General features: G+C 34.0%; 1 protein-coding gene and 2 long non-coding RNA genes across 4 annotated transcripts; 1 reads left to right on the top strand and 2 right to left on the bottom strand.

The window, feature by feature from the left end:
- Positions 1-303: 303 nt before the first annotated feature.
- Positions 304-1241, top strand: LOC132034520 (chlorophyll a-b binding protein 50, chloroplastic-like). The gene has a single exon (XM_059424928.1). It carries the CDS (start codon positions 375-377, stop codon positions 1176-1178), a length of 804 nt encoding a protein of 267 aa, XP_059280911.1. The 5' UTR covers positions 304-374; the 3' UTR covers positions 1179-1241.
- A 2603-nt stretch (positions 1242-3844) lies between these two features.
- On the bottom strand, positions 3845-5742 carry LOC132032565 (uncharacterized). The gene is made up of 2 exons (XR_009408520.1): positions 5211-5742; positions 3845-4002 (listed from the first exon to the last, which is right to left on the bottom strand). It is a non-coding gene; the product is annotated as an uncharacterized LOC132032565 (long non-coding RNA).
- Positions 5743-7817: 2075 nt separating this feature from the next.
- Positions 7818-12641, bottom strand: LOC132034518 (uncharacterized). Of its 2 annotated transcripts, XR_009409132.1 has the most exons (4): positions 12484-12641; positions 10091-10186; positions 9554-9655; positions 7818-7911 (listed from the first exon to the last, which is right to left on the bottom strand). It is a non-coding gene; the product is annotated as an uncharacterized LOC132034518 (long non-coding RNA). The 2 variants fall into 2 exon arrangements; XR_009409133.1 differs by lacking the exon at positions 12484-12641 and adding an exon at positions 11398-11901 and having other exon boundaries at positions 9554-10186.
- Between the last annotated feature and the right edge of the window lie 5047 nt (positions 12642-17688).

The raw sequence follows: 17688 nt of genomic DNA, 5'->3' as shown, positions 1-17688 counted from the left end.
ATATTGCATGGCCATGAATTGCTCTTATGATCTGGTCAAGTGGATATTGCAAAAAATCCACGATCACACATGGCAACTTCGGGTTGGCTTTAAGAGAGGAAATCTACATTGGGTTGGATTTTTAAATATAATAACATATCTAAAAAAATCTACTCATGCTTAACGGTTCAGAACTTTGCCAAATGGACATGAAAAACACAACGCAAATTGTGATCCACCAATTAGAAAACAGATAATGATATTCTAGGATGAGGACCTTGGTCCTTCCGAGACATTTATATACATGCAGTTGATGCAAGACCATGAAACTCAAGCCACAAATTAAATATTTCATTTAGTAGCAACATTCAAGAGTATTTCATTTTATTTCAACAATGGCAGCTGCAACAATGGCTCTCTCTTCCTCTTCTTTTGCCGGAAAGGCAGTAAAACTTTCACCATCTTCCTCTGAAATCACCGGAAATGGAAAAGTCACCATGAGGAAGGCTGCTACCAAGGCCAAGCCTGTATCTTCTAGCAGCCCATGGTATGGTCCGGACCGTGTCAAGTACTTGGGCCCATTATCTGGTGAATCCCCAAGCTACTTGACTGGTGAATTTCCTGGTGACTATGGATGGGACACTGCTGGACTTTCAGCTGATCCAGAAACATTTGCCAAGAACCGTGAGTTGGAGGTAATCCACTGCAGATGGGCCATGCTTGGAGCTCTTGGTTGTGTCTTCCCTGAGCTCTTGGCTCGTAACGGTGTCAAGTTCGGTGAGGCTGTATGGTTCAAGGCAGGATCTCAGATTTTCAGTGAGGGTGGACTTGACTACTTGGGAAACCCAAGTTTGGTCCATGCACAAAGCATCTTGGCTATCTGGGCTTGCCAAGTTGTGTTGATGGGAGCTATTGAAGGTTATCGGGTTGCTGGTGGGCCTCTCGGTGAGGTTGTTGATCCACTTTACCCTGGTGGTAGCTTCGACCCATTGGGCCTTGCTGATGACCCAGAGGCTTTTGCTGAACTCAAAGTGAAGGAGATAAAGAATGGTAGGCTTGCCATGTTCTCCATGTTTGGATTCTTCGTTCAAGCTATCGTCACCGGGAAGGGACCATTGGAGAATCTTGCAGACCATCTTGCTGACCCAGTTAACAATAATGCATGGTCCTATGCCACAAACTTTGTCCCCGGAAAGTGAAGTCTCGCATTTTTTATGGCCCTGTAAAGCTATTATATATCAGTGAAGATTATTACCTGTGAATTGTTTTTAATGGTGTAGTTCTCTATTACATTTTACGTGCGTTTCATGGATTATAAGTGTACAAGTTAAAAGGGGGGAAAGAGCTCAACTAGATCATTTCAGAGGTACAAATACTCCATAATAGTAGTAACAACAAAGCGTTTTAAGGTTCAAACAAGAATTTGCAGAGCAGCGAAAATTGATATCGAAATTGAAAAGATAGGCCAATGAGTTTAATTTTCTCCCATATGTATGCAAATAAGTTTTTCAGCAATCGTTCTACTTAAACGCACATATATTCTTGATTTTAATTAGCCTTAAGAGAAGTACTCCATAAATATATCTGATTCTCAAACCCTTTTTTTTTTTTTAACTAAATGCTTATTTACCTATTCTGACGATTTTAATGAATAAACTTGTATACGAATTTGAACTTCTCACTTCGTCTTGTTAAGCTTTTACATTGTAGGACATTTCCACTCGATTATATATTTACTTTCACATGATCGTCTCGTTCATGTGCTTCAACTATATTATCTTGTCACTTTACTGAACGGTCCATTGCGTTTTACACCCCTAACGTAAGCCTGTCAATTGGGCCGGGTCTGCCCGGGACCAGCCCACCTAACCCGGCCCATAACCGGCCCGGCCCCCCAACCCTAAGAAGAAGGGTGGTGGAGTACGGCTAAATGGAAAAATTAGGGGGTTGGGCCGGACATACGGGACATGCCATTTAGCCCAGTGCCGCCCCCAACAGCCGGGTTTCGGCCACTGTGGGCCCGACCCACTTCGAATTAATTAATTTTTTTAAATAAAATATTTAAGTGGTATATTTGTGTATATCTTGTATATGTTAATGGTATATTTGTGTATACCTTGAATATGTTGTTGGAATGAAGACTCCCAAACCGCTATTCAAGTGCTAAAAATTATAAAAATTTGAGAATGTGATATAAGACTACATAAGTAATTTAAAATAAAACTTCAAACTTAAATTGATAACATTGCAAATTCAAAACATACAAACTTGAGCGATTAACTTATTACAAATGAAAAGTTCAAAACGCTAGCATCGATGGAGAAATTTAAAGAAGAGATAAACTTCAAAGTTCAATTTTGTGCCTTTTGTCCAAGTGCCTACGTAACGACCAGTACCCCCAAAAACCGGTTCGGACTTATGGAGATATATTTGTCCACAATGTTGACATTTAACATGTTCCTCGTCTACTCGCTCAAAATGCAACCACACCGGACTTGAAATTGATCTTCGAACTGGAGGAGGAGGTGGAGGATTATCATTATCCATTAAATTTAAATTTTGAAATTTGAACTTGGAAGTTGGAAGAGAGAGAGATTTAGATGAGTAGGAAATTTAGGGAAATATATAGTAGGGAATTGTGAGACAATATGGAGAAGAATGAATGGTATTTATAGATTGAAAATAGGGCCAAAGCATAATTTAAGGAACTTAATGGTTAAGATAAAGTTGACAACAACTAGATTTTAAAGTATCAAACTTAATAAATTTTAGTATTAGATTTTTTTTAAAAAAATAATTAAAATCGCCCGCCCATCGACTTAGCCCAGCCCACTATGTACCCCTACCTGGGTAGGGGGCTGGGCTGGACACCCCTTTCCTTCCTCCATCCCGGCCCACTAACTATGGCCCGGCCAGGCCCCCGGCCCAGCCCCATGTGACCCGCATTTATATGGCCTGGCCCGGCCTGACCCACTTGACAGGCTTACCCTAACGTACGTCCTCTTTTGCGATATGCATCTTGTTTTGTTCTTTCTTTGTTTATGATCCGCATCCTAACCTCTTTATTTTCTTACAAAACAATGAAACCACTTTTTTTTACAAAATTTCACGAGGGCAAAATTGAAAATACAAATAATATAAATGGAAATTATGACACAAAATTAAAAAGAGCTCAATAAAAAATGTTGGTCTCTTTCCAATGAGATTTTATTTTGCTTATGTTTGTTTAAATGAAAGGTAGATACATTTAATTTAACATTTCTTTCTAAATGCATATTAATCTGAATGAAATTACACATAAATCTTTCAACTTTTAATAGTTAGAAAATTTATACACCTTTCATCTTTTGAATGAGAATAATAATTTAGTTGAACAACGTTTTTCGTTAAGCTTAAAATTTTAATGTAAGAAAAACAGAAACTAGGGAATTTGATCCCAAATGTTTATTACTCATGGATTATTTATAAGCTTTTAAGATTAAATTTTACCTAATCCCTTGCCTGATCATCCAGAATAAAAAGAAAGATTTAATAATCTTACAGTAATCATCTATTTCAGCGGTGCTCTTCATGGTACTTGACGCAACAAATAATTTATTCAGCACAATACCATACTTCACATTAACACTAAACAAAAAGCATACAATTACAAAATGAAAGCAACACAATAGTTGATCAGGCTACAGCCTTATTACATTGTTACACACAAAATAACCCCAACTTCTTGGCTATCCCTTATTTAATACACATGGATAAATAAGCAGTTTTTATTTATTTAGTTAAATACCAGCAATTGGGACTTGAAATTTCTTCATGATTAATGGCAAGGAGAATAGCAGTAGCAAGCATATTTTGCCCAATGATGTTTGTGATTACCCCATTTGTACTTCTTACAAATTCCATATTTAGCTCCATATCCATGCTTACAGTGATGGCTACATTTGTAAGAGTAGTGGCAAGGCCCATTCCACTTGTGACTTTTCTTCCAGCAATATTTTCCATCTTCTGTTTGTATTTGTATGGCTATAAAATCACGTGGTTACATAAAATCAAAATTTTGCAGTTAAATTATTTGCAAATATAGAAAAGTATCATTCTTTTTTAAATAGACTAAAAAAATTAGTGCTACATAAAATATTTTTGAATACCATTTGTATATCGGATGTGGACTTGGTAAATTAGTCATCATTCCGTAGTGAACTAATATACAAGTTGGGAAATATTTTGCCAAGTCTACAATTTGACGATATTTTTCTTCGTATTGGAACTCAATAATAATGTAATTACTTTATAAAGGACAATAATATTGGAAAGTGGGAAGAGCTGGAACTACATAAATCAATAGTTTGATAATTTTTAAATAAATCGAGTCAAACCGAAAAAAAAAAACCCGACTAGTGGTTTGGTATTGGAAAAAAAAAACCCGACCATAATTGGTTTGGTTTGGTTTTAACTAAAAAAAAATGTATTCAATTTTTAAAATATTTTATACATAAAAATATTTATTTGTAAAGTAATTTATAAATATTTCTTAAATTTTTTTGTAATTTTTTATCTATTATCATATTATTCTTGAACTTAGAATTTTGAATGTCAATAAGTTTTATATCCTATGGATGTTAGTAACTCAAATAAAGTCCAAACCAAAACTAACTCATAATCCTAACAAAAGAAATTACTAGAAATAACAATAATGTTGGATATCTATTCTTTACATAATTGATTTAGAGGTAAAAATACATAACTTAAGTTTTTTTCTTTGTCATATAATTAATACTTATTTTAGCATGACTTAGTATTTTTAGATTATGTCATTTTTTTTACGATATTTTTTTCGATTATATTAGCTTTTGTTGAATATTTTAATTGGAACTCTTCTCATTTTGTGTTATTTTCTTAAGAAACACCTTAATTATATAATTGTATCTTACTAGGACTTATTTAAAGTAAAAGTTATATGTTTTGTATAATATTGGAAAATGGAAAATGAACAACCGAGAAAGAGGTTGCTGAATTTTATTGGTTTGGTTTGGTGTATAAATTTTTAAAACTACATTGGTTTGGTTTGGTGTTTAAATCAATAGTTTGATAATTGGTACGAGATATTAGAGGAAATATAAAATGATCTTCGATATATACCATAAATTAACTTGAATCATCATAATTAATAATTGCGGATAATGGTGAATATATATACACATTGTAATGCATGGCTTAAATTCTTGACTTACCAGTTGCGGCAACAAACATGAGGCAAAAGAGGATAGCAAGAAAAGTTGTGTACTTGGCCATAGCTGCTATATATTTTTTCGTGGATTCTTGATGAAGAAACAAACAGATTAAATGGTGATATTTATAGCATAGGAAACTCATATTGTCAACTTAATTCCCTTTGATTTGTTCAAGGATTACGTTGGATGTTGGCGTAATTAGAAGAGGCAATTGAAAGGACACAATTAGTACGAAGATTTAGTCAAGCACAAGTAAAACATTTCTTTAATTGAAGAATTTGAATTGATCAAGAGCCAAGTATGGAATTGGCACACAAGACATAATCAAAGTAAGAATGCGCAAAGAATCTGACATCCCAAAAAACGAGTACCGATAAGTACTCCTCCTTCCTTAATTAGAGGTTGCAGATTCGGCCATTATGTATAAAATCGCATTACTCCACTAATGTAGGACTTCTCGACACAAACTCGAATTTATAGTTTGTTTGGTCAAACTTCTAAAATCAGCTTATTTTGAAAAGTGTTTATATAAAAAAAAAAATACTTTTGGTGAAAGCAGTTTGTGTTTGGCCAATTAATTTATAAGATACTTTTAAGCAGCAATTTGTATTTGGCCAAGCTTTTAAAAAGTGATTGTAAGTGTATTTTTCTCCAAATTGCTTTTCAAAAAGTGCTTTTGGGCAGAAGCAATTTCTTTTAGCTTCTGAAAAACTATTTCTGATACTCCGGTCCCCAGAAGCATTTCTTTTCTCCAAAAAGCTTGGTCAAACACCTCACTTTTCAGAAATAAGCACTTATTGAAATAAATAAGCACTTTTAGAGAAAAATAAGCTTGGCGAATCTGGCTATTAATCGGGCTCCAATGCGAGTTTGAGACATTGGATGAGAAAAAGAGACAAAATATGATAGGATATTTCTTTCTATTTTCCTAATCCTTGAAAGGTAGAGTTTTCGTTGTCTATATGTTGGTAGGAGATGATAGGTTTGAAAGAGTTGAGATGCACGAGAGTTAATCCCAACATTACCATATAAATAAGAAATTGTTAAACTTTATTTCATCAAGTAGATCATATTGTTTGTGAGTGTTCAAAATATAATAAAATAAAGAAAAATATGTTGGTTAGACAAACTTCAACATGGTGTCAGAGCAAACATACCCTGAATTCGAATCTTATCGCCACCTATCTAAACATTACCTTCACGTACTTGACCCATGGCATACAGACCCTAAATTCAAATCTCTTCGCCACCTATCTGGAAAAAAAAAAAAACTCACGTACTTGACCCATGAAAAAAATTAGGTTTGCACATGTGGGGATATGTTGAAGATAAAATTATTTAAGTAGAAGTGTGTTATATCTAACAATTTAAGCTTTTAATTAAATGAGCTGGTCGCACACTCTTAAATCCTAATAGTGAAGATGAATTTATCAGTCAATTAACAGAAGCCATGTGTCACAAGTAATTTTCGGTTGATATCATGACAAATAATGTTTCATCGACTCGAGGAGTTCGTGAAGGTTTATTTGGGTCACATCGTTGCTGGCTTACAGCAAAGAATTATGTCTGATCGTGTCAAAATCAAGTCCTTATCATTTTTGTTTTTTTATTCTCATATTAACCGTGTTGATCTCATCCTATTTAATTTAAAATCATGTATAGGATGTGATTCCCATAGTACTGGGAATCCTCTCCTATTAGATTATAGCTAACCCTTTTAGCATTGATCTCTTTTTATCTGGATCTTTATAACTTCGACTAGATGAGGTTTGCCGTGCTTAGTAATTTAAATTCTGCTCATTTTCTCTTTATTTATGTTAGATCCTACACTATATTGTTATGTTATTATGATTTGAAAAATACAAACGTAAGGCATAAGTTAACCCTTAGCAAATAGCAAAGGAACATTTAAAGATGTAGATTACAAAGATATAAGAAACAAATATAAAATGTGTGATTTTTTATGCTTAACCAATTTCTGATATTACATGGAAGAAGAAAGCTATGAAATCTGATATTCTTGGCATACGTTTTCATGCAATATACTTTTATTGAGGACTAAATGGCTTTTTCAAAAGAAGGTCTTGTTTAAGTTGAGAATGCAGAACAAGCTCATATCCTTCCAGTGATTAAAAAGACAAAGCGTGTGAATGTTCAAGATAATCTAAACTGTTAAATATATATATATAATTCAAAGCCTTCCTAATTATCTGCCGTTGATCTAATATTTGTTGTATAGTCAAAGGTGATATTTAGTCTTCCTAATTATTAGCATATTGTTTCCTAGAGATTTGCCGCCGTTATCTTCCTAGAATATTAGGCCTAATATTTGTTGTATAGTCAAAGGTGATATTTAGTCTTCCTAATTATTAGCTCATTTGCCGCCGTCTCAAAAATCTAGTCAAAGGTGATATTTAGTCTTCCTAATTATTAGCATATTGTTTCCTAGAGATTTGCCGATAATCATGGCATGTACATTGTATATATGCGGTTCTTCCCTTTGTGAATGGGGACGGATTTTCCATAATCTTTCATAAACTAACAGTTTCAAAAGTCAAATCTGAAAGAGATGTCTCAAAAAATCTAAAGATATTGCTACATGTCCAGAGTTCTTAATCTTGAAAGAGATGAAAGATATTGCTACATGTAGTTCTTGATCTTGAAAGAAATGAAAGCTATTCCTTCATGTAGTTCTTACCCTCTGCAAACAAAAGAAGAATTTGATAAGTTCAAAAGTTTGAAGAGCTGAACAATAATCCATAAGTACCCATAAGAACAGTGATACAAGACTTATGTCATACTAATATTCCATATGATAGTTTTAGCCACAAACCAAAAAGAAAAAAACTCCTCACTCCACATATTCCATATAATAGTTTTAGGTAGTATTATTTACAAACTAAAAGCCAAAGAGCTAAAAGATTTACTTACCGGGGCCTAACTTCAATCAACATTGTCACAAAGTAGAGTTACACAGAAAAAAGACATTGAGAAAAAACAGATTTAGGAGATGGACTCAGGCCTTGCATTATCTATCTAATTTTCATGTCCTTTCTTTGAGGAATATGTTGTTTAGTTTTCATGTCTTCCCCTCAGAGAAAAGATATGGAAGTATTGCTCTATTTTTTCAATGATTCAGGTTATTAGCTTTGTAATCAATAAGTAATAAAACTTCTTTCTAATTGCGTGGTTCTTTCTTTCAAGGAGGCTTGATCGATCATAAAATTAAGAAAAGATCTAACATCATCAACATAGATTTTTATACGCAATTCAATCTGTGAGATCCCTAGTCAATTCATTGCCATAGAAGATCCAAAATTCTACAATATCTTAGAGATGTAACGGAAGTTTTTAAAATTTCTTAGAACTGGTCCTGGTAGTTTAACTTCCTATACCCTCTTATCATAATGGTTATCTGTATTATTCCAGATCTTCAGTTAAAGCAAGTTATTTAATGTACTGAGAATTACACTCAGTACATGCCTTGAAGTAGGGGCGGACCTATGTACATTGTGGAGGTGCTCCAGCACCCATTAAACCCGACGTAGATTAGGTATAGTTATATAAGAAATATATGAAATTTGGTTATAAATATTAAAAAAGCACCCGGAAATTAATAAGAAAAATGTATATTTTTAATAAGAAAAATGAGAAAATATATACAAAGAGAAGTTCTTGGCTTTAGATTACAGACACACACTAAACATAGGTGGAGTGAGAGATTTCGCAAAGAGATAAGCCGGAGTCATTTTGCAATTAGATCTTGCCAAACCAGTTATTCACAACACAAACACTTTCTTACGATTCATTAATCCAAAATGTAAAAGAAAATAAAGAACTTTAAAAAGTTCAACTCCAAAAGAATTTCTATTTGATTCTTCGAACAACAAAATAAAACAAAAGTTCTATCCTGAAGGCTGAAACAACATCTCGTTGTATACCATGCATGTAGAGCAAAAGAAATTATGCTTCAAACATTAGAACTTATAAGATTCGAGTAACATTCTAAGGCTCAATTATCTGATAAAATGAAGTCATCAATGAGTTAATACAAAGATTCAGAACCACCTAATGGTCTGTGTAACTCTTAAATTAAAATGTTTATATCCTCGTAAGTGTAGGAGCTATCAACTCCTTGAGGTATAATGGTTGTGATCCTGAAATAGATCTCATTACAAAACATCATGTACTAAGACATGAATATCAGACCAAATGACAAATTAGGGACCAGACTTGCACTGAATCAATGTTGGCAGTTTCAACAATTCTTACAGCATTCTAGAATTCAGCTACATTAAAATATGGGAGCTATTTCTTAAAAGAACATGAATAAAGGAACATACCAGAACAGTTAACTGCCTTGATTTCATAAAGTAGTTGAAGATAATAATCAAGCGGGCTTCTTCTCCGTGACTTGATAATAAGACATAGCTCCAGTTGAGCCACTGTCACACATGTTGTCTTGTAAATTACCCAAAAAATTTTGAAACAACAAAGTAAGCCAACTCCTGTAATTCCAACAGCCAACCTCAAATACATGGAGAATCATTCAACCGCAAGACTATTTGTCTCATAATGGCTAGGCACAATACATTCAAAATGGTATACAAACACAAATATTAAAAAGGAAATGAAAAGTATTATTTTCTTTCGAGGTGTCCAATAGTAATAAGTTCTTATTGCACTACGCTTCCACAATTTATTCAAGTTCAAAGGAATTGTCAGATTTAGAAAAAATAGGTGAAAGTTAAAAAGGATCTTGAGGTGAAAATATGAAAATCACAAAGGATTTCAATCAAATTGATTTTCTAATCATTTGCAGTTGAGATAAAATTAAACTCCCAATAGCTAACATAAGCAAAAAAAAGAGTTGTTCATACTGGCCATAATAACTCAATCCATGTCTTTCTAGCTCAGCTTCAAGGAAACAAAAAGCACGCATGAAGTTCTCACTATGAAGTTGTACATTCTCCCTCCTGAGAAGAAAGAAGAGATTCAATTTAATGCTCTATGTGATTCTTCATAATAATACCAGCTTAGAATAGTCTATCACAAATGTGTAACTAATACAACACAAGAGGAGAGCTAAAAGGCTTATCTTGCCACCTAGGGCTGCTTATCGGTCAGTTCGATTCAGTTTTGAATGTTATCGTTGGACATATCGGTCATTGATTTTTAAATACGCTAAACTGATAACCAAACCAATAGCATATCGCTTATAGTTCCTAGACGGCTCATTTATAGCTCCAACGGATATTGGCTAGACATTTATTTTTCACATAATTGAAGTATCTAGAAATCAGGATGCTGCCTATATTAAACTACACCAACTTGCTTGAATTAATTGTCCAAGTTGATGGCATCTCTCCCCTGACATGGCTTTTGACATGGAAGTTACTAAATAATTAGTCTAATAAATCTTAATCAAATAGGCTCTTAAATCTCCTCACTTCTTGTCAAATAAGCTCATCAAATTTGGGTTTAGACTAACTCAGTGATGTAGCTGTATAGAAGAGATATAAGAAAAAAGAAAAGAAAAGGAACCTAACATTCTATGGCAAAGCAATGTTCAATACATGTAGCTTATTATTGTCTCACTTTTCTCATGTCAAGCATGTAAGTCAGATCAGTTTATGCTATCCAAACCTTTCTTTATCTGTTTATATGTAATCTAGCTTTCATAGATAACAAGTTTGCATTAATTGACAGGCTATTTCAGTAGAGAAGTTCAAGGCCTGCACTGCAGCACATCAATATTTGTGTGATAAAGTGACATTAAGTAGGTAATGGAGCAGATAGTCAAATAACTCTAAACCATTTCTGAGCTATCAAACCAAAAACCCGATATCGGTAAACCAGTAAAACTTTTCTGGTTTGATTTATCAGTTTTACCCGCAATATGCAAAGCCCTAATAATGTCACCTCTATTATCAATTTATCATATCAGAAAAGATTACCAACCAAGAAACTATATTATCCGTGATTTATTCATCTTCCAGAAAATTCCCACTTACAATCAAATAGTCTGAGGAAATATCAAACTAACTAACTAATGCAAAATATGAGGGAAGTTTTCAATGAACATCTCGTCACTTGTGTTTCTTAAAGAAACCATCGACTGTGCAGAGGTTCAAATTTGCAAGTAATTGCAAATACTTCATTATCAACAGACTGCGTGAATACATACAATCAATCAAAGTTCTCAGCCGAGACTTAGAATGAGCTCCATCAAGAACTTGGTGTGCTTGGGAGTAAAACAGACTGACATTGGTTCATCTCGATGAGCATGGAGAAGCATTAAGAACTTTCTTATCGTGTCAAAACAGGGGACAAAGGAACACTGAATCCATGATTACTCTTTAGTCAAACTATACTGAAGTAACACCAATCAAAATAGTTCTACATTAAAAAAAGAACTAATGCGATGATTTTGAGCAGAATATGTTAAAACATGATCATCCATAACTATAAATTTTACAATTAATATGTAGCTAAAATGTTTCGATCAAACAGATTAACAGAGAAGAGTGGATGGAAGAAAGTGACGGGACTATTAGTTTAAAAAAGAAGTCTGAAATTACTACTATAATTTGTTTGTTCATGGTTATCTACCCCCAATCAACAATTTACACATACCAAACCTCCTTTCAAAGAAGAAAAACATTACTCCCTCCCGATCAAAAAGAGTCCACTTAGTCATTTACACATTCCTTATAAAAATATTAACTCCTAAATAAAAATAGGTAATTTGACTAAGCTACCCTAATTAAATGCGCATTAAAATTTAATCATATAACACTTAATAGGGGCAAACATGAAAAAACAAGATTAATTTTTTCTTAATTCGCTAAGTGAACTTTTTTATGTAAGAAAAAAAGGCTAAATTGACTCTTTTTTTATCCGGAGGAGTAATAAACATAGCGAACAAAAGAGTAAAGGAAAAGTTGGATGAGAATTTATCTTGCAACTGAACTAGTTATTTGCACACTTATTACAAAAATATTAACTCCTAAATAAAAACAGGTAATTTGACTAAGCTACTCTAATTAAATGCGCATTAAAATTTAATCATATAACACTTATGCATGAAAAAATATTAATTTTTTTTTATCTGTTAGTGAACTTTTTTTTATGTAAAGAAAAAATTCGAATATTAAAAGACTTTTTTTTATATAAACATAGCGAACAAAAGAGTAAAGGAAAAGTTGGATGAGAATTTATCTTGCAACTGAAAGAATCTAGAATAAAGGAGATGGAACAGCGGATAAACTACCTTGGAAGATGAAGAGAATAGTTTTGCATCTATTAATTCTTTTTTCTCTGTTAGAGATGTACATGGAAAAAGGATTCTTCTACAGTTTCATTTAGCCACTGATGATACTATTACTATTTGCCCTCAACTGAAGTTAGATTTGCAAAAATGCCATGGTCGTTCATGGCTTCACATTTCTATATGGTAGAAAAATATTGGGAGTTTAGCTATATCTATACTTCTATTAAAAGCAAAGCATGAACTCCGAATTTAAAAGTTAAATTACGAAAATATTCATTTAAAATTTTTTAGTTAATCTATTTATCAAAAAAAACTAATCCTACGAAAAGGATCCTAATCAAATCCCACTATTCCACCGTTTCTAACCCCTAGCTATGGCACCGTTTCTACTATGGCACCGTCTCTAAATTTTTGAAGTCCAAGCAAACACCTGTTGTAGTATACACGTACACTTTCAAGCAAATGAAGCTACCTTTTCTTTTCCTCTCCTCTTATTTATAATCTCTTACACACTTTGTTCAAAGTTGGTCTTGTCCAATTTTTATATTCGTTAATTTTGTAATATAGTTTTATGAGAGGGAGTGGCATTTGTTGGCAACCATGGGATGACATTTGTCCGAAAACATGACGTTTCTCTGAGGCTTGATAGTTGGACTGTTTTATGTGGTTTTAAGGTGTTGTTTGGAGCTGTGTTGATATGGATTGGATAGTATTGACGAGGAGGAGTAGAAAAGTAGAATTTGATAGCGTTTTACGAGGAAATTACGCTACAAAAAGGCCTATAAATTCATACTCATGAGTTGCTCGATTAAATGTCTAAATGAAGATTTCTATAAGCTATGACCTTGGTTTTGATCTTGAATAGTCTGTATTATGTAGGACATCATTCGAAAGACGTTCGACGACTCGGGAAAATGTATATAACTCCATCGACGAGGTATGTAGTGGCTTTTATTCTGCGTTTGCGGCATGACTAGATTTCAAATGACCTTTCATTGAAAAGTTGTTCTGCTAGCTTGGATCGATCGCGTTCCATGATAATTGAGCTGACACATACTTATCTATGACTTGTACCAAATTATGGTCCACATCTCCTTTTGGTTATCGATTAAAAGACTTTCCGTTCAACTTGTGTCGATTATGTCCCAAAATGGTTAAGCTTACCCTTTTCTCATGAATAGCTTGTATTGAAGTACCTTTCACATTTCGTATCCCTCTTGTTTATCGAATGAAGAATGATATTAGTTATGGTACTCTTCACATCAAATTTGAGTTGATAGTACCTCCTTTAATTGCGTTAATCCTTATCTTTTTGTCTATTGCTCCAAGGTGACGAACCTCTCATTGGCACACTCTTTCTGGTAAAAGTTGTGTCGATCATATTTCACAAGAGGTTGGCTAACTTTCATTACCGAGTTGCGCTATAGTCGGCCGGGTAGGCACTTATATGTGCACCTAGACATGTTTCTTTCTTTACCGAGCCGCGTTGTAGGCTGCCGGGTAGGCACGTAGCTGTGCACCTAGATGTATTTATTTCTTTACCGAGCCATATTGTAGGCGGCCGGGTAGGCACGTAGCTGTGCATTGCCACTGATCGCCAAGCGCAGATGATGTTATGATGATGAGCTCACCCTTACAGAGGATTTATTATTGTTATATGATATGATATATGCCTCCACAATAAGAAATGATTTTACGTACGCATTTACATTTATGTTATGATTATGGTCGCCCCAATGGCCTCGCTTAGAGTTTCAAAGTTGTCTCTACATCTTTTCCCAAGTTATTCGATCTCTCTTATGCTTATATTATGTTTATGCTTACCGCCTTATACTACTGTACATCTTTCGTACCGACGATTTTTTTTTGCGCCGGGTGGATCATGCCTACAGTGTGTGACTCGATTGTTGTACATTTCTCAATAGATACCAAAGTTCAAGCAGGATGTTCGCACTCCATTCTCGGAGTTGCCGGGAGTCATTAACATATGATGCATGCATATATATAGAGCGAGTATGGCATAGGGTACGTGCCTCGTGGCCACATCGGCCCGACCAATTGATGCATATTAGTGCTCTTAGAGGCTTGGCGTACTCATCGCCGTTGGCTGTGCATGTGTTTGGCCTTGCCGGCCTTCTGACTAGTTGTCTTTCTTGGTTATGGCCTTGTTAGCCCTTGTAATGCATATATGTGTTGTTGGGCCTTTTTTGCTTACAGGTTGTTATGATATACTTGTTACTATTGTTATTCAGTGGCCTCGTAAGCCTATGATTCACGTTACAGAGTTTAGATATCACATTTGGTTCGTTCATCTTCGGTGCCGTGTCGGCCACACCCCTAAGTTGATGGGGTGACGGCTAAATTCCACGATCTTCTACCTGCACTCGAAGTGTTAAAGCGGGCTGGATCGATTATAATCATCCATTGTTATTGAATCCATAAGATGTAAGTGGTATTCATATAATTTCCTTTCTATTAACTCGATTAGAAAATTTTCTGTTTGGTATAGATCAATGAAAATTTCACTTCTTGGAAAAACAAGATGGGACTTGTTGATGGTTCTTACCAGAAGGAAAATTCCCGTAATCGATGGATAATCACTAGGAAAGAGTCAATGCAATAGTTTTTTCTTGGGTAATGAATTCAATTTCAAAAGGTATATTAGGAGGTGTGATGTATGCTACAACTGCTAAACCTGTATGGGATTATATGTTTGAATGATTCAACAAGGTGGATGGATCTAGAACTTTTAATGTTCACAAAGAAATTGCAACTTTTGTTCAAGGTACTAGTACTATATCCACTTATTTCTCAAATCTTAAAGATTTGTGGGAAGAATTTGAGGCATTAGTGCCAACACCTGGCTGTAATTGTGGCAAATCAAGAGAGTTTGTTGTTCATCTTCAAAAATTGAAACCGTTTCAATTTTTGATGGGGCTAAATGAATCTTATAATCAGGCTAGGAGTCATATACTATTAATGTATCCCATACCCTCAGTTAATCAGGCCCATGCAATGATCTTAAGTGATGAGGGTATAAGATGGGAAAAGGACAGAAATGGCCGACCGAGTGAAACTAATCCCACCCGATGGCCCAAGTTTCCCCAAACCCAATTTGTAGCCTGCCCAGCCCATTTACTACCAAAAAAATAAAGACCTTTTGTGGCGACTTTAGTCGCCACTAAAAGTAGTCACTAAAAGTTCGTTAAAAAAAAGGACTTATTGTGGCACTTTAGTCGCCACTAAAGATCATATATGTATAGAAAATGTATCATGCGTATAAAAAAATGTATCATTGTTATATATAATATGTATCCCTACAATATGTATAGAAAATGTATCATAGGTTTGTATCATTGTTGTGTGATTTGTGTATAATAAATTTACCATCGACGCATACTCACTAATCATACATATATTATACATTGATTATACACTTATGATTCACATATTATACATAATCCACACATAAATATAGAAAATGTATCGTTGTTGTATAATTTATGTATAAATTGTATCATTCTTGTATAGAAATTGTATCATACGTCTAGACAATGTATCATACATATACAGTATATAAAATGTATCATTCTTATATAGAAAGTGTATATAAACTGTATCATTCTTGTATAGAAAGTGTATATATAATTCTAGCATATGTATATAAACTGTATCATTATTGTATAGAAAGTGTATCATACGTATAAAAATTGTATCATACATATACGGTAGTGATACATATTCTATACAATATTGATTATATCTCAAAACATGTATAATATGTGTATAGCAAATATATAATCAACGTATACTTACAAATTATACACATATTATACATGTTTTGGGATATTTCTTGAAGGCTCAATCAACATATAAATATACACATATCATACATGTTTTGAGATATTTCTTGAAAGCTCAATCACTGTATAAGTATACACATATTATACATGTTTTGAAATATTTTGTGAAGGCTCAATATGAATTTTGACCTTTAGTGGTGACTTTTTGATCTTTAGTTGCCACTAAAAAGTCTGATTTTTCTATAGCAAGCCTTTAGTGGGGACTCTTTTTATCTTTTGTGGGGACTAAAGTCGCCACAAAAAGTCTGATTTTTTTTTTTTTTTAAAAAAGAAATGTGTTTGAGGTCTGGGCCGATTTGGGCGCATGGGATTACCTTGGCCAAAGGCCGCCGTTAAAGATTAGGCTAAAACGTGGGATTACTTTGGGCCGAAAGGTAGTGGTGTGTCCTTTTCCCAAAAATCTATTGTTGCAAGTAAAGGGTTGTTAGGTGCTCATCCTAGTCAGTCAAATTCCATAGGAAATACATATGTTGCTATGTACTCAAGAAACAATAACAATACTTATAGTAGGCCATCTCCGAAGTTTAGGAAAAACTATAATCTACAGTGTGAGGTGTGTAAATTGAAGAGTCACACTAAGGAAACTTATTACAAACAAGATAAGTCAAGAAAGAGACCTTACAATGCAATGATAGAAGGTAGTCACAGTTCAGGGCAATTCAAGTAGTTTTCAAACTCTAATGTTTTGCCTGCAACATACAATATGATAGTAGAAAATAGTGTGCAATCAGAGCGGATAGTCAATGCTAATCAGTCACACAATCAGTTCAAAGCAAGTCAGTCAAATAATCAGTTTGCCAATATGAATGATACAACTCAGAATCAAGGAGTATATCCATCAAATCCTTTCTCAAAGGAGCAGTATGAACAAATTATAAGTCTGCTAAAGGGAAACAACATTGATACAACGTTCTCACCTGCTCTATCAGGTATCAGTCCTGAATTGAGTACTGCTTTATTAGCTTCTAAAAGTTGGGAAGGATGGATAATTGATACTAGTGCTACAAATCATATGGTATTTGATTTGAATCTTTTGAACAAACAGTCTATTACTCAAAGTAGTAAACTAAAAGAAGTATATTTGCCAAATGGAGATGTTTATGTAGTTAATCATTACTGGTTCAAGTACATTGTCAAATAGAAGTACGATAAGAAATGTCTTCCATATAACTCAATTCAAGTTCAATTTAATGTCAGTTTCAAAAGTGACTAGAGAGTTAGGGTGCTTAGTCAATTTCTTTCCTGTTTTGTGTATATTTCAGGATATTTGGAATGGAAGGTGAAGGAATTTGGTAAGGAAGAAAATGGACTTTACATTTTGGTGAATCAAGCATTCAAATAC

Source organism: Lycium ferocissimum, chromosome 10 (genome assembly GCF_029784015.1).
Source record: "Lycium ferocissimum isolate CSIRO_LF1 chromosome 10, AGI_CSIRO_Lferr_CH_V1, whole genome shotgun sequence".
NCBI lineage: Eukaryota > Viridiplantae > Streptophyta > Magnoliopsida > Solanales > Solanaceae > Lycium > Lycium ferocissimum.
The sequence above is the reverse complement of the archived record's forward strand: the minus strand, read 5'-3'. Positions and strand labels throughout refer to the sequence as shown.